This window comes from Solanum tuberosum, unplaced genomic scaffold, assembly GCF_000226075.1.
Source record: "Solanum tuberosum cultivar DM 1-3 516 R44 unplaced genomic scaffold, SolTub_3.0 scf00285, whole genome shotgun sequence".
In the NCBI taxonomy this organism is placed as follows: domain Eukaryota; kingdom Viridiplantae; phylum Streptophyta; class Magnoliopsida; order Solanales; family Solanaceae; genus Solanum; species Solanum tuberosum.
Window position 1 is genome coordinate 716,623 of NW_006239208.1, and position 17,046 is coordinate 733,668.

General features: G+C 35.9%; 2 protein-coding genes across 3 annotated transcripts; both read right to left on the reverse strand.

Moving 5' to 3' along the window:
* Positions 1-1,209: 1,209 nt before the first annotated feature.
* Positions 1,210-11,393, reverse strand: LOC102586995 (pyrophosphate-energized membrane proton pump 3). Of its 2 annotated transcripts, none has more exons than XM_015314214.1 (15): positions 11,161-11,393; positions 10,282-10,573; positions 8,618-8,821; positions 7,690-7,834; positions 7,456-7,603; positions 7,232-7,364; positions 6,945-7,117; positions 6,280-6,400; positions 5,023-5,210; positions 4,468-4,905; positions 4,204-4,368; positions 3,954-4,109; positions 3,750-3,861; positions 1,829-2,048; positions 1,210-1,518 (listed from the first exon to the last, which is right to left on the reverse strand). In XM_015314214.1, exons 4-15 carry the CDS (start codon positions 7,773-7,775, stop codon positions 1,419-1,421), a joined length of 2,040 nt encoding a protein of 679 aa, XP_015169700.1. In that variant the 5' UTR covers positions 7,776-7,834; positions 8,618-8,821; positions 10,282-10,573; positions 11,161-11,393; the 3' UTR covers positions 1,210-1,418. The 2 variants fall into 2 exon arrangements, with proteins under 2 accessions (XP_015169700.1, XP_006359050.1); XM_006358988.2 differs by having other exon boundaries at positions 7,690-7,841.
* Positions 11,394-15,093: 3,700 nt separating this feature from the next.
* On the reverse strand, positions 15,094-16,758 carry LOC102587327 (leucine-rich repeat receptor protein kinase EMS1). The gene has a single exon (XM_006358989.2). The coding sequence runs from the start codon at positions 16,557-16,559 to the stop codon at positions 15,414-15,416; it is 1,146 nt and encodes a 381-aa protein (XP_006359051.1). The 5' UTR covers positions 16,560-16,758; the 3' UTR covers positions 15,094-15,413.
* Between the last annotated feature and the right edge of the window lie 288 nt (positions 16,759-17,046).

Below are 17,046 nucleotides of genomic sequence, written 5' to 3' on the forward strand. Positions count from 1 at the left end.
AATAAAGTGTACTAAAAGCTTTAAAAGATAAATAAGTAATTAATTTATACTTTCTTTGAGAACCGCATAAATATTAAATAAACAGGTACTCTCTTCGTCCCATTTTATATGTCACATTTCTACTTTGCACTTGCATTAAAAAATTATGTGACTTTACCTTCTACCCTTATTTAATGTTTTCTTAAGTAACTCTATAATGAATGACGAATACATTTTCAAGATTAACTACTCTATCAAGGGTATAATAGGCAAAATATGGTAATTTATGCATAAATTTTATAAAATGACAAGTATTGTAATCCAGCTATTTATAGAAAGGGATGACATATAAAATGGGACGGAGGGAGTAATAGAAAACGAGGGAATGAATGAAGCCAACGACCACAATTAAAGGTCTTCCTCACCTAATCCTATATGCCACTTTAACTTTTGTTACTTTTTTTTTGTTCATAAAGCTTAATCTAATTGAATTCCTTCAACCTAGGAAATAATTATATCAGTGCATCCATCAATTTATTATGCACTAGCTCCACATTTAAAATATGTAATGGGTCATCATTAGACCCAAAGTCTATCTTTAACTTTTGCAGTCATGTAAATCTTTATAAAGTAAACTTTTCTTTGTATGTGTTACTTTATATATGGTCACTTAATATTTATTATATGAAATTAAAATTACTTAATGTAATTTAAATATTACAATAGGCGCTATATCAAAAGAACTAGAATTGTCCTCCCTTAACAAGATATTTCAAGTTCAAACACTGAATATGAAAAAAAAAAAATCCTTAGGAGAAAGAGCTTCCCCCAAATGAACAGGGGCAGAGCTACGGGTGGTGTGTGGCAATTAGGTTCAGAAGTGCGAGGCATTCAAGATCAAATCAGGGTAGGGTTTTTTTTCAATTTACTATCCAAGGACACCCTTTATAAAATTTGTAGCTACCGATTGCGAATAGAATCCTATGCAGCACGAATCTAGATTAATAGAGTTCTAATATAGATACCAAACACCAGTGATGGAATTATATATCCTACCATAATAATGGGTGGGATAACTTATCCTAGGATAGTTAATCCTAAGATAACTTATTCCCAACCAAACACTATAGTTGTATCATATTCAAAGACCTTACTCTAGTACCATTAGGAAAAAATATGTAAAAGGAAACGAAAAACAACCCATGAAAGAACATAGCAACCAAGTACAAGTATGGGAAGCTAAAGAAAGCTCTAAATTGAGAATTCAGAAATCTATAACTAAAAAGAGAGTTGCCTGTATAGTTAGAAATTCATGTACCCAAAAAATGTGGTTTTCGTTATGTAAACCAGAAAGTACATCTCTCCTCATATATCCAGTGAACACAGAAAAGCTCCTAGAGACTTGTGCCGTATATTTAAAAATCTCTTAAATTTAACTCTCACAGAAAGATAGGAGCCATCACAAGAGTTATTGTTGCAAGCATTTTGATTAGTACATGGAGAGAGGGTCCGGCTGTATCTTTGAATGGATCTCCTACCCTGAAACAGAAGAAATTGTAAGAAATCTGCAATGCGATATGTGTAGTTTTACTTTCTAAGAAGATATATTGTTATGACTAGATGAGTATTGAGAACAATCAAGCAGGCACTAGTAAAACAACGAATGCACTTGACAAAGCTTGCATGAAATGACCTATGAGTAATAGGATTATACCAACACTTGAGAACTATTTTTGCTAAGATCCTTCAAAAATGCCGCCACTGGAAGATCCAACATGGATACGGTCACATTTTTCAAGAATACAAGCAACATAGCTTGAGAACATGTGAATCATTTAAGAACACTTACGTGTCTCCAGTAATTGCTGCTTTGTGGGTGTCACTCCCCTTGCCTCCAAGAGCACCTGTTTCTATGTATTTCTTTGCATTATCCCAGGCTCCACCAGCAGTATTGAGGAAAAGAGCCATAAGGATACCAGAAACCGTGGCAAACATCAACATGGAAGCTACAACTTTAGCCCCAAGAAGAGGATGCCCCGTGTAGTAGCCCAAAATGCGGAAAAGAACACCTATACGGAGATCAAGATGATATAATAAACTCAATATTCAAAACTGAGATCAAGAAGATATGAAACAGAGACTTAAAGACATCAATTAAGATTTAGAATTTTCCCGCACAAGTGACTGATGGAAATAAACAGATTGCAAAGTATTCTCCTCAGATTTTACTTGTAATGTTTGGTGAAGAAGAGATCACCACTCACCAAAGAGATAAACTATAGAGTGTGCACACACAGACAATACCAAGTAAACTAACAGGAAGGATGACAAAATAATTGACGTGTACTATATTCAGACGAACATACAGTAAAAACACTGCTGCGGTAAATAGTCAAAAGAGAACCACGCAACGTGGTGAATGGATAGAATTTGGATGAGTGTCAGGTGTTTCATGGTTGAGCACAAAAAGATGCAGGGTGGATTTGTACAGATGTAGTCTAAGTTGCTCTGACTCTCCTGATCTAGATTTGTACAGATGTAGTTGTTCACTGAAATCACTTGTGGTGGGAAAACTCTTATTTCTCAATGATACCTCACGACACATTTTGCAATTCTAAGCAAGTTGTTACTTTGCAATATCAAGTGCTAAACTTTACCACAAATGACCATGTGGAATCTATTTAAACCACGAACAAAATATTTAAAAAGGTAGAAAAAAAATGATAGACCTGATATGTGAGGTTCTTATGAGTTAAAGTAGATATAAATTACCGAGACATTCCACAGAAAATGCAAGCAGATGCAGATGAGAGCAAATATGTGACAAGATCAACAAACTCATTGAATAAATCCACAACAAAGATTATTTCAGGAAGATAGATATTAGGGATAATACATATTTTACCCCGACTTTTCCGGGCTTTTTAGTGGCACACTTAAACTTTGCCGGGGCGGGGGTCATATGTTCCAGGTCACTTGAAATTAAGAAAAAAAAAAAAAAGATGGCAGGAGCGCAGATGGTTGGCTGGCACTATGGCTGAGTTTTAGAGATGAAATTTGGAAAAAGAAGGGAAGGGCAAAAGGGGTAAGAGAAAATCATTTATTAATCAATTAAGTATAATTAATTATATAGTATTGAATTAAAATTGACACTTGTACACAAGTTAATCTTAACTTCTTTTTTGCCTCAAACCTCTCACAGTGCGAGGCTCACTTTCTGTGCCACATCATCACTGACGGGGATATTTATTCCATTTCAGAAGGTGTCCAAGGGGGTAATAGGACCCCCTGCAAAGTTTGGGTGTGCATCTGAAAAACTGGACAATCCAGGGAGGAACATGTGTATTATAACTAAATATTATACAAGACTACAAAGTTCAAAGAAGAGTGCTCTCAAGGACCCAAACTAAGTTGACCTGGCAGCGATACATATCACCAGAACACCAGTGATAGCTACAGATTTATGCTTCCAGATTACAGAAAATATGCAGTTAATTTTATTTTTTGTGACATAGGAACCCGCAGTTGCTATCCTTTTGGATGCGCACAAGATAAACCTCACTCTAGTCTAATAGCTCGCAAACCATACAGAAAAGGTAAATCGCACTAGGCAAGTCCTGGATGACGAGCTCGATTGAGAAAGCACGCAGGGTTCGAACCTGCGACCCCCCGCCATTTGGGAGATCACCTGCTCAACAAGCTCAGTCACCCTTGCGGGTCAGTTCTATGGGATTTTGTAGCAGGAAAACAGTTCTAAGTGCAAGACTCACCAACAACTGTGGGGGATATGATAGCTAGGGCTCCAGGTTTAATCATCTCCTTCAAAGACGCAGACGCAACAATGGACACACATCGACCATAATCTGGCTTCTCCTTATAATCCTGCCACCAGTAAAAGTAACATGCATTAACTTCAGCCTTGCCATGAGCATTCTGCAACACAAGGCAACCTTCTGAAAGGTAATCCTACTAACCATGATACCAGGCCTCTCAATAAACTGTCTTCTTACTTCATTGACTACTTCCTGAGCAGTTCGACCAACAGCTGCACACGCCCAGGCACTGAACAGAAAGATGAGCATAGAACCCAGTAAACCACCAACAAATACTTCAGGTATCGCTATGTCAACCTGCATATTAATAAAAAATCCTGGTACTGCAACTGTATAGTTAACGTAGTTAAAATTTAAAAAGGCCAAATAGAAAGTCATAGCAATTCCATACCTGCTTGAAGGGTTCTTGAGCAAATGCAGCTACCTCATCCATATAGGCACTGAACAGAAGAAATGATGCAAGTGCTGCAGATCCAATTGCAAATCCCTTGGTTGTAGCTTTGGTAGTATTTCCAACAGCATCAAGAACATCAGTTATCTCACGAACACTTTCAGGCTGTACATGAAAAGGCTTATTGAGCTAACCAAGCTAACAAAAATTTACAAGAAAAAGAAGTCACGACCTCATGCTTTTGCTCAGAAACATTAGCCTCACCTGTTGGCTCATCTCAACAATCCCACCAGCATTATCAGCTATTGGACCAAACATATCCATGGTGAGAACATACGCAGCCGTACTAAGCATTCCCATAGTTGCTACAGCAGTGCCAAACAACCCCCCAGTTGGATTTCCAGTTTCGTCTGTCAATCCTGACGTGCGACCAAGCCAGAAAGCAGAAACAATAGCCAAGCTTATGACAAGGACAGGTAGAGCTGTGGATTCCAGACCCAAACTAACACCCGCAATTATGTTTGTTCCGTGACCAGTAGAGCTAGCAAGGGCTAAGGTACGCACAGGCTCATATTTGTAGTCAGTGTAGTACTTTGATATCCAAACAAAGACATAGGCAGTAACAATTCCAACCAGACCACATAAAGCAAAATTCAGCCAAGCAGTAGGAGCCTGTTCAGTATATAGTAACCACCGTGTTGACTGCAAATGGAATGCAATGCAAACAATCAGTAGAGAGAACAGAGACAGGAAGTCAAATAACAAATAAGGGTAGAAATGGTGGATAATTTTCTAACTTCCAAGGCAAATAAAACTTACCAAACCAAATGTCAGAACAGCTAAAAATATTGTCACTGAGTAACCCTTTTCAAGAGTTTTCATGGGATCCTCTATAGTTCCAATTACTCCAGAATCCCTTTTGTTCCGAATAGAGAATATGCCAACTGATGATATAACCAGGTCAAATGAATGAACAACTAGAGGAAACAGAATAAAGCCGGATGGATCTGCAGAAGAAATCAATCTAAATTAGATAAAACATACAACTTTAAGGAAACAGCAGATCGCATGGGAGGAATTTGAAATAATTTCTAGGAACAAAAGTTCAGTATTTAGCCACATTATAGGAAGGGTGATCATTCTGTACACATATTTCTAGTAACTAATCAAGCAAATATATGAAAAGCATAGCTAAGAATCACGTTTTGGGTAAAATTCTCTACTTTCTGTAAAGGTCTTTGCTTGCATAGCACATTAATAAGTTAATTATTTCATCGAGAAGTATCTAAAGTAGGGCTTTAGAGGTGAGAAATTGTTACAGTTTCATTCTATCTAGTGTATACCATACAACTAGAGCAACGAAGCCTCAAGCCCGAGCTAGTTCATGTCGCCTTCATGAATTCTCATCAACCTTCTCCCTCCATTTGGACACAAAACCCTCACTGTTTACTATAGCTAAACAAATACTAAGAGCTCGTTTTATGGCACCTGGGTAGTTTCAATCCACAACACACACGAGTAATAACAGACTATTAGGCTAAGATGCAACTGTTATCCAAATTTAAGATGACAACCTAAGTATGGGATGAACAAAAATGTAAGACAAATATCATTACAAGACCTCTTCCCCCTCGCATTATAAACAGCAGCATCTAAAACAGCTTTGCCAAAGGCATGCTTTTACCCAGCTTAACCACTGCTTCAGTGAAGGAACTAAGTTGATGAAATGTCCCCATCTTACAAAAACCAAGACAACCAACAGCTCTGTGCTCACTAAATCACGTGTTTTAATTGTATTTTCTCAAACACTTACAACTCCACTGACTTCAGCGTTTTGTTGGGCATTTTCAACTTTGACAACACTGGTCTACAAACACTTGCTGTCCTTCATTTGCAGATATGCAGTTCCATCCTCACAGTACATATACTATTGTTGAACAATTCCCTTTTCTGTAATACTTGGATTCAAATGCATCGGTTGGTATAGAACAATTAAAGTGGCCTTTTTGATACACTCCCACCAAGATTACAACCTAAGTTACAATTTAGTCAACTCAAGTGTGAGTGTCATCCTACCTTCAATTTTGCAGCGTTGAGCCATGGTTCCTCCAAGTATCATTGCACTAATAATCTCCGCAGCTATACTTTCGAAAAGATCTGCACCTCGAGCAGCACAGTCGCCAACATTGTCTCCTACCTTAAATTTGGGAATTTATAAGGTTAGCATTAGGCACATCAACACAACGTATAGGTAGTCGCAGTTACGGTCAAATAATTGACGGAGCAGATGTCAATACTCTATAATTCCTTTTCTATGTTTAATTTAAAATAGCAAACTTTACTCTCTTTTATGTTATATTTGTTTTTATTTGTTGCTAAATATAAGCAAGCACTAAAGCTAGGATGTGAAACAGTTGATCATACCGACCTCAGTGAAGACAAAAGAACTACTTCTTTAAACTCCAAGAATTTATCAAAGGAGATAACTTTCATCTAGAAAAATGAGAATCATTGGTGCTACTCAAGCACCAAAAAATGTTTCTAATCTCAAAAGTTAAAGTACAATTGAAACAGAAACTTGAAATTCCGCTGCACTAGCAAGGTGTATGGGGCAAAAAGTAAAACTTAATGAGATCATTCATAAAACATCCAGCTAGAATACATGACTAAAATGCATGATTGAACACAGAAGTCGCAGAAGAAAAATGAAAGAAGACAAATAAAAAAGAGTAGATAAATACCAGATCTGCAATTACAGCAGGGTTTCGTGGGTCATCTTCAGGTATACCCTGCTCTACTTTTCCAACAAGATCAGCTCCAACATCAGCAGCCTTTGTGAATATTCCACCACCCAACTGAGCAAAAAGGGCAACAAATGAAGCTCCAAAACCATACCCAACTAGTAGAAGAGGCACTGTGCAAAGATGAAGTAGAAGTCAAAATTGTGAACTAGAAAACAGACATTCAAAAGTCAAAAGTGCATCTAAATGAAATAAAACAATGTGAAAAATTAGCAGATTTTACTCACAATCGGTTGCCTTCATTGTACCAGTTGAATCCACACCAAACCACACATACAAAATTGCATACAGGATAGCAACGCCCATTACAGCCATACCAACAACCACCAATGCTGAAAATCCACCAGCACGAACAGCTATCTACATCAGAAAGATCTCAAGTCAATTTCCACAAGAAAGGACCTTAGCGTTGTTCTTGTCGAACATTCTTATGAAGAGTAATAAAAAGAACCTGCAATGCCTCGCGAGCTGACCGTCTTGCTGCACTGGATACTCGAACATTTGCACGTACTGACACCCACATGCCAACATACCCAGCAACACCAGAACATAGAGCCCCAAAAAGAAATGCAGCGACCGTAATACAAGCAGATGTTACCCTATATCACAGCATGGGAAGTATCATAAAGTGAACTCAAACTTCTCTGAAAGAAGAGCAATTATCCAACTCAAAACCTGTCATCACCTGCCTAAGCCAGACAATTCTTGCTGAGGAGTTATATTACGAAATAAATAGATGCCTAGTATAACGAGTCCAAGCAATAGTGCCATCTTGGAGATGGTCCCATACTGAGTTCTGAAGAAACCTTCAGCTCCATCACGTATTGCATCTGATATCTAGCAAGTTAAATAATGAGCTCAAGACTTTAAGACAATATACAACATGTTCCAATGAAACAGGAGCAAAATCATGACTGCAAATCCAAGTTTCTGTAGATTAGGGGCTGCCATGAATATCATCAAGCATTTTAACCAATTTCTTTACATTAAATTTCTCATAATGGAAAAAGATAATTTTGCCTTTCAATCGACTTCTCTCTGAAAATCTTATGTCTATGAAGGGCACTAAGGTCGGGTAGCATGTAAACTAGGAGCATGGAGGAGAGAAATGAAAATGGAAGGAATAGATCATTTTTGAGGTTGGCAGGTGAAGGTGGCAGAAGCAAAAGCAGAGGCCATCCCATGCTGAATCTCCATAGCATCTTCTGCAGATGAAATTCTAGCATACAACTTTAACCCTTGGAACAACCACTCATACATGATGATCAAGAGTTAGCTCAAACAATAGGAGCACCTTAACCAAGACAAAGGTTTTGGATACAATGCCATTCCTGCCTCCCTTACGACCTAACCCAATTCCAACATCCACCTCTATCTTCCACCAATAAATTAATAAATGAAAAAAAATAGAAAAGAACTATAAGAATAATAAGATCTAGACTCATGTAGTTTACTGCATAGACCTTGAGACCCATATCAAAAGAAAAATATATGATCTAGTATGAGAAAACGTTGTCCAAACACTCTGATCCACAAGTTATAAACACAGACAAGAACAGAAGGACCAGGAAAACTTTGAAAGACAACTTAAAAACTGATCAAGAAGATTGTACCTCGGACATCTCAGGTGGTCCCTCATCCTTTGCCAGCACCCACTTAGTAAGATAAATCGACACGAAAAAGCTGATGATACAAACTGAAAACACAAACACAAGGATGGGCGAGGTACTTGCACCAATGTAAAAGATAGCTACAAAACAAACAAGCAGGAGCGCCAAAAGAACGCGCGAGTTTATCCTCATGAGAACACGAAATATCTGCATGAAACAGTTGAGACAACATTAAAACAAATACTGAAAAAGTAATAACGCAAACCACGACAGAAAGAAAATTAAATAATGCTGCTAAAAACAGCTTCTCATTCAACAATTTTATTAGAGCAAAAGTGAACAACTAGAACATCTAACTGTTTTTTAATCAGTGTATTATTATAAACAAGCAACTGAATGAATAATTGATTTCTATACAGATAGAGAGAGGCACACACAAGATTGGTGCGAGAAGAAAAATCAAGTTTTTGTATACTTTCAGAATGTTGGTCCTCTTCATTCACTTTGCATTACAAAATTGTAACGAGCTTTCCTGCATAAAACTACAATCATCTTTAATTTTCATCATATTCTGACTTGATGTGGCACAACTTCTTGGGAAAGATTCAAAAGCAGAGATGTTTATTACTCATAGATAATAGATACCAAAGAGATTCAAAACAGGCACTTCATCTATGTTTATCTACTAATTTAGAAGTACAGACAGGAGTAAATGAATGGTGAATAAATTTTAGGAAAATTAACAACTATAACCATGAATTTCAGGAGAACTAGGAACTTGGTTCTTCTGCGACTAACAATAAAGATCATTCATTCTTCCGCAGACAAAATTTAACGAAACATATTTCTGTTCAGAGGAGGCCAGGGTATGTAGAATGTACAACATTGTGAGGCAAACGCCTGACAATAATTGATTCTTTTAACAAACATGTAAATTGTAATAGAGGTTTTCAAGAAATTAAACAAAGAAAGAAAAGCATTCAAATAGCATAAAAAATGAAATAGCCCACCTTATTCATCCCCAAAGCAAGAAAGAGTGAATGTATCTATGCTGAATCACTAGTAAGTAGGAGAACGAGAAACTTGGGTGATATAATTATAAGGTGATTTGGAAGACAACCCCTTCCTCATTTTGGGTAAATATACACAACAACAACAACAATATACCCAGTGTAACCCCACAAAGTAGGGTATGGGAAGGTAGAGTTTACCAAAACCTTACCACTACCTTAAGAGGTAGAGAGGTTGTTTCCTCTAGACTCTCTGCTCAAGAAAAAACAGTCCAAAATAGTAGAGAAAGAAATAGTGGAAATGAAGACAATCATGGCAAAATACTCGAGTCAAACTAACAAATCATCCTAAACAATAGTCATAAAATTTAGTTTACATTTTGGGAGAATATGGGAATGAAGAAAACTTAGTCTATTTTTAAAGAGTTGAAAAACCATAATTCCTTCAGATATCTCTAAGTGGAACATAGTGCACTGGCTAATCTCTGAAAACTATCTGGTTAGGAAATAAGCCTAGTATAATCTCCATGTTTATATTGTTAGTCCTTGCATGGTCTAGGAGGATAGATTAATCAAGAGCAAATTAGAGAAACATGAGCAAAATAGACAAACATGAACAAAATAGAGAAACAAGTGCACCTAAATAATGTAACCTACCCATGGTGCATAAGCCTTGCTCTTCATGCTAGGAAATGTCCTTGGTCTATCTTGGTAAGGGCCCAAGTTCCCTCCTTCCATTTCATCATCCATTGCAACGGTTTGAAAAGAATTTACCCTCCGTGCTACTGGGAAAGAGCTGAACTCACTTTGGGGCAAATCGCCCCCTGAACCTGGTCGCTGTATTTTGAATTTCTTTTGTTAATCACTTCCACTAATTCCTAGCTCGTGTTGAAGCAGCTGTGACGTTGACTTCTCCACAATTAAACCCACTCGCATAAATTCTTCAGGTCTTGGGGGGGAAAAGAAACCAAAAACATTCTATCAGATAATTACATGTTCATAATACAAAGAAAGGAGAGATTACATGTCCATAAATCAATAAACTTGCAAAGAAAGCCCATTTGAAACTGATCAAAGCTGAAGCATCTAGTCTATATAGAAAAACTCGTGAAACACAATCTAAACCTAGAAATGCCCGTAGAGCAGTTACAATTACAGCTAATTCGCAAGTGTATACAAGTTCAATATCAAATATAATGTCCAAACTTATTTTAGACTAACAGAAACACAAATAATCAAACAAAAGAGAGCTAAAAAAACAGCCAAGTTGAACAGAAGAAGACAAAACGAAACAACTGAACAAAAAAGATCAAAATGAACCATTTCAAACTATAAACCTACCAAATAAAATCAACGAATTTGCAATTAAACACATTTGAAACTGATCAATGTTATAGCACTTGAAATAAAAAAAAAATCACGAAATACAATTGCTTATCCTAAAATACCAATACAAGCAGTTACAACTACTTTAAATTCAATAAAATAATTAAACTGTAAAATCCCAAATAAATCAAAGAATGCAGAGATTCTTACGAACAGCAATCGCAGATCGGGATCCGATACACTGACGATCAACTCCGCCGGAGAAAAGGATATATCCACCTCCACAACCCGATCGGAGTCGAGAACTTCCTAAACCCTTGCAGATCTCAATTGAGGGATGCGAAGACTAAAGATTCGAAGCGAAATGTTGAAACGGAACTTGGGCTGCAACGGCCGAAAAAGAGTGAAACTGGAAAAGCTATTTTTCTCTCTGTGTGTGTTTTTGTGAAGTATTTAAGATTAGGTGAAAATGAAATACGTAGCAAATTGTTGACTTATGTGCATAATCCAATAACTGATTGCCACATGCGCAATCCAACGTGTTGTTGCTTGCGTGTCATTATGTGGGCTTTCTCCCTAAAACTGACAGAATTTTCGGATATGCTGCTACTTTTTTTATGATAAGAAAAGAAAATATAATAAAGATTTTTAAAGTTTTTTTAATTTCTATTTTCCCTTGGTAAAACATATGCCTAATTGGAAAATTAACACTAATCACTAATCTTTTCATTTAAATTCTATTTTTTTTTCTCTTTTTGGATAATAGTTTAGATTATTTAGATCCAAAAAAGCTTTGCTAAGATTAGAACTTATTATTAAGGAAATAAAATAAAAGGGAACGAATTTAGTGTTGGTCAGTCAAGAACTCTTATAAGGTTGCGGAAATAAGAATGACGGATGAATGTACGGATATACTAGGAAAGGTAGGGTAATAATGAAGATATTTGGGAGAAGATGGGAGTACTTTTGATGGAAACAAGATACAGAAACCAAAAAGCAAGATTGAGATGACTCTAGCATGGGAAAAATTAGAGATATACAAATGTCGAGTGCGGATGTGTGAGAGATTGACTATGAACGGTTTTAGGAGAGGTAGAGGTATACTGGAGGAGTATTGAGGAGAGGTGATTAGACAGGATATGACACAGTTTTAGCTTACCGATGATGTGATCTTAGATAGGAGAGTATGGAAGACACGAATTAAGGCAAAAGGTTAATAGGTTGTATTGTGTTGTCTGTTGTCCGTTCATATTAGTAGTTGTAGTATTGCTTCTATAGTTTCTTGTTATCTCTTTTATTATCTGTTGATTTGTTGTACTTGATTATTGTATTTTTTTTATAGTTTGTGTTCGGTTACTACGTGTTCTTTTTAATTAGTTGTTTTTTGTATTTATGCTATTTTTTTTAGCTTTAACTGCTTTGAATTATTTTTTTATCACAATTTATCGATTACGGTTTATCAGAAACAATCTCTCTATCTCTGAGATATGAATAAAATATGTAGATTACACTAGATATATTGTTGTAAAATAATTTAAGGCACGTTTGGAACATCATCTTTGTAATCGAACAAGGGGTTATTACATTGTTGTCATATTTATTTAGTCAGATAATTATTTTGCCAGTATGGAATTCGATGTAATTAAAGGGAAATATTCAATTACACTATAATATCAAGAGGGGAGAAAACTTGGTGGTAGACGATTTTTCAATTACTTTATGTTTTTTTTTTTCATTTTAGTATTTTGTAAATATGTGTCACACATTAAAACTTATTTGTAAGTTTATTTGAAAAAAATGTTTATGCATTTTTTATAATGAATTTTTATTTAAAATTAAAAAATATCAAACTACATCATACTTATTGTTCAACCTCTCTTAATACTACTAAGAACATGCTTATAAAGACAATTTTAAAAAAATACAATAGAGTAAAGAGTAAGCGTATTTTGTTCTAAGTGGAATTTTTAGGTAGTGTAATCAAGAAAAATATCGCTTACTTGTTATTATTTTGAAAATTTATGCAATAGTAATGATATAAATTAGATGGGGTACAAGTGAGGATACGATGTGTTTATAACTTAACGCTGAAGTATTATTTTTTTTGCGTATTAAACAATATGTTGTGAGCACTATGTGTACATCGTTGAGTCAATTATATATGTCAATATGTAACCGCAGTAGTGAATCCCAAAAATTTTCAGAAATAATTAATCTTTGAAGCTTATTGTAATCAGACACTAATGACCTATCAGTCACTTTACTCTTGATTAAGGCCACTTGTCACTAATCTATCGAGCTTGGAACGAACTGAAAACATGCTTAAAGGATGTTATCCAAGCATAATCTAAGATTTTGACTGAAATTGCCTTAATTGGGATAGATCTAATTAGAGTCGTTCTTCCACACATCATCTTTTTCATTCTTCATGTGTCGAATCATTATTAATTTTAGTAAATATAACAACGTAACATGACACAAATAATTACATTATAATTAGTGAATAAACATACCATTTTAATTATTGTATAGTATAGTAACTTGATTGTAATTACGATAACTTAGTAATTATACATTGTTTTTCAACCATAGTTGTAATAAAATCTCAATAAAATCAATGGTAAGGCCAATTTGTAAGTCAATGTTCTAATCCTTTTCAAGACCAATCTACTGTATAAGGCCTCACATAGTGTCCTTTGAATCGAATGTTGGATTGCTAATTGTTATACACGAACTCATCAAAGGTAATTGGTCATCCCAATAACCCCGAAAGACCATGGTACATGCTCTCTAAGAGTATAACCGCTTAGACTAATTATCGATCTACAAGTAAGACGTTGTGTTGAGTTCAACCCGACTACCCAATGCCTTATGAAAAACTATCAAAATTGAGCGAGAACTGCTACCCTCTCTCAGAAATTATGGAAACAGGCACCATGTGCAGTCGAACTATCTCACGAGTGTAGATTTATACTAACTATTTGTTGTAGTTTGTACCGGTCTAAAATGTGCAGGCTTTGCGAGTCGGTCCATAATATCCAAACTGGCTCATGCTTCCTTACAATATATTGCAAGCCCTCCATGAAGTTTATAGTGATAACTTCTCATTTCCACTTGGGAATAACAAAACTCAGAGCTAATCCACTAGATTTTCATGTTCAGCCTTGACTTGCTGATAGTTCAAGCAACGAGTTATTTGGTCAAATATGTTTCTTTTCATGTGCCTCAAATCTTTGCGTTGGATACACATAACGGTATAAACAGATTTTCGACATTTTCTCTCTAATTTTTCTTGTTCCAAACGTTTCTCAAATCGTGGCGACTGAACCAATTTACGCACACCTTAACTAAGTTACCTCTCATCAACACAGATCACAAAACCAAAGTTTTTTGAAGTTATATGCAATAATCTCTTATTGAAAGTACATTTGCTTTGATGCAAATGTATTTTAATTTCTCAAACATTTAAAACAAGTATCTACTAGCTTAATACATTTGTACGCTTGATTGATGATCAATGATTAATGAGAGTACATTTGACACAACAAGGCCATGTGATGCAAAAAGAGGTCAAACAATTTGATAGTCCGAACTATGTTGCCATGAATCATGATGCAACATTATTGCCATATTCAGCCAAAAAACACGGCAACTTTTCAACCACCAAAGTATTCTCTAACTAAACACGACGCCAAGAACACGCCCATATGTCATTGGCCCATTACCCATATGTCCGTCTTGAAAAAAAAGACAAATTAAGGCGTTAATGCACTTGTTACATATGTTTTATAAATAACAATAAAATAATATCTTGACCGGCCAACTTAAAGGAACTTCGACCGTTAATAATGCTCATATATGATATGCCTCTACTCATATGTCATTCTTGCTAAAAGGACTAATCAAGGTGTGCACTTACATTTTTTGAATAACAATTGGTATTTGAATAGACTTGAGTGCACCTTGATCGTTAGGTCAAGTACATAATATTATCTTCATCAGCATAAATATCAAATAAGTTTATTCACTAGATAAGATATAAGACTATACACAGTACAATATACAAAACTTGGATTAATGCAAGTACTTAAATAAGATGAAATGGGAAGACATGTTAAGGCATAATTGAAGGACAATGAGGTATATCCACAAACTTGCTCAAAACTTTATTAGGACATAAGAATCTTAATTGGAGCAATTGTTACATGAAATATTTACATATATGTCCGAATACCTTTATCTCATTTCTCAATCAATTAAAAACAACAATTTGCCCTACTTTTTACAATTTTTATATATATAAAAACTAGTACTAAGTACAAACTTAAAATAACACATATTACCTTATAGTAATTGGGTACATTAGAGATGAACAACCAAAGGCCTCTTCAAATTACAAAGACAACGCTCATTTTTTTATATAATCATTTAGGAATACTTACGAAGAAATGAATGTCGATCCTTTAACATGTTGAAATTCCATCCAGAATCTTAACGACTTCATTCATGGGCGGCCTAGCGTGACAATTTTCATTAGCACACATCATAGCAATCCTAAAATACTCAACAACTGCACTTTCCTTCAACTCATCCTTTGAAAGATTGGCATCAACCATTTCCATGTACCTTCCTTGTTCTACCATACCACTAATCCAATTGACAAGCCTAATTTCACGACCATCTTCTCCGGTAAATGGGAAATTAGGGCGCCTCCCGGTGACAATCTCTAACATTAACACACCAAAACTATAAACATCTCCATTTGTTTTTGCCATTGGTGCACCATTAATGTACTCTGGTGGCATGTACCCCATTGTTCCTGCTACTTGTGTTGATACATGTAAATGTGATCCTTGAATTCTTCTAGCTAATCCAAAATCAGCAATATAAGCATCAAAATTTGCATCTAATAAGATGTTACTGGCTTTGATATCTCTATGAATAATTGCAGTAACCAAATTATGCATATAAGCAAGTCCTTCCGCTACTCCTTTAACAATTTTTATCCTTGTTTCCCAATTTAGTGGCATCCATGGCATTGATTCCAACATATCGGAAGTCGATGACGTGTCGTAAAGCCATTGGTCAAGACTACCTTTTTCGATGAACTCGTAAATTAGTACCCGGTCACAACCCGTGGAGCAATACCCGAGCATTTTGACTATATTCTTGTGTTTGATATTACCTAGGGTTTCCATCTCCGCTCGATATTCTCGGAACCCTTGAAAAGCATCGGCGGAGAGCTTCTTCACGGCGACGGTCTTACCGCAGGTGAGCGTTGCCTTGTATACCATCCCGAAACTCCCGTCGCCGATGATGAGTTCCGGTGAGAAATCTCGGGTCGCGTCGGCGAGCTGCTTCATGGAGAGTTGATCCAGATTCGGGTCAAATGTTGCACTTTCAGTAACGGTGATGGATGAAAGCTCTGTATTGCTACTAGCTATAGCCCGAATGTTCCGATTCCGGGTCCGGGGATGATTCCGGGTCTCCTCTTCAATTTGACGACGTTTGATGGGGTCTCTGCAGAAAAAATAGAGAGAAGCAAAGATCAACAGGACTGCAACGAAACTGGAAGCCGCAGCTATAAAAGCTTGAAGTGGAGGATCCATGGAAGTAATAAAGTGAAATTAAAAGTAAAACTGAGTTTTTCTTTTTCCGATTGGTTGATGAGAATGAAATTGAAGATGGAAATAGGTGGAAGAGAGAGGAGGAAAAGGAGAAGCCGCCATTAACGGGTGAAGAAGATGGGGTTTTGAATGAAAGAGAAGATGTTGGGTTGTCTGAAAACGCGGACTGGGATTGGGGGTCAACGGTCCATACAGTAGAATTTCATTATACTTCTAGTAACAGTAGTATCAGTAACAGCATGTTTGAATTGGCTTAAAAGTTAATTAAACCTATTTTTTAAGTTAATTTTTGACTTTTTGAAAATATTTGGTAAATATAAAAAATAACTTAAAATAAGTTACGAAGAGTTTGATAATGTAAAAAATGACTTAAAATAAGTCAGAAACCAAAAGTAGATCTCTCCTACTTTTTATTTTTTTTACTTAAAAGCTACTTTTTTTAAGTCATTCCGAACGGGCTCTAAAAATT

Bases quoted from the DNA above. Each gene is read 5' to 3' on its own strand.
- LOC102586995 (XM_006358988.2), bottom strand. From the start codon at position 10,374: ATGGATGATGAAATGGAAGGAGGGAACTTGGGCCCTTACCAAGATAGA. The intron at 2,049-3,749 runs GTGAGTCTTGCA...ATCTCCGTATAG, and splicing joins CATATCCCCCACAGTTGTTG to GTGTTCTTTTCCGCATTTTG. The intron at 1,519-1,828 runs GTAAGTGTTCTT...CTTCTGTTTCAG, and splicing joins GCAGCAATTACTGGAGACAC to GGTAGGAGATCCATTCAAAG.
- LOC102587327 (XM_006358989.2), bottom strand. From the start codon at position 16,559: ATGGATCCTCCACTTCAAGCTTTTATAGCTGCGGCTTCCAGTTTCGTT.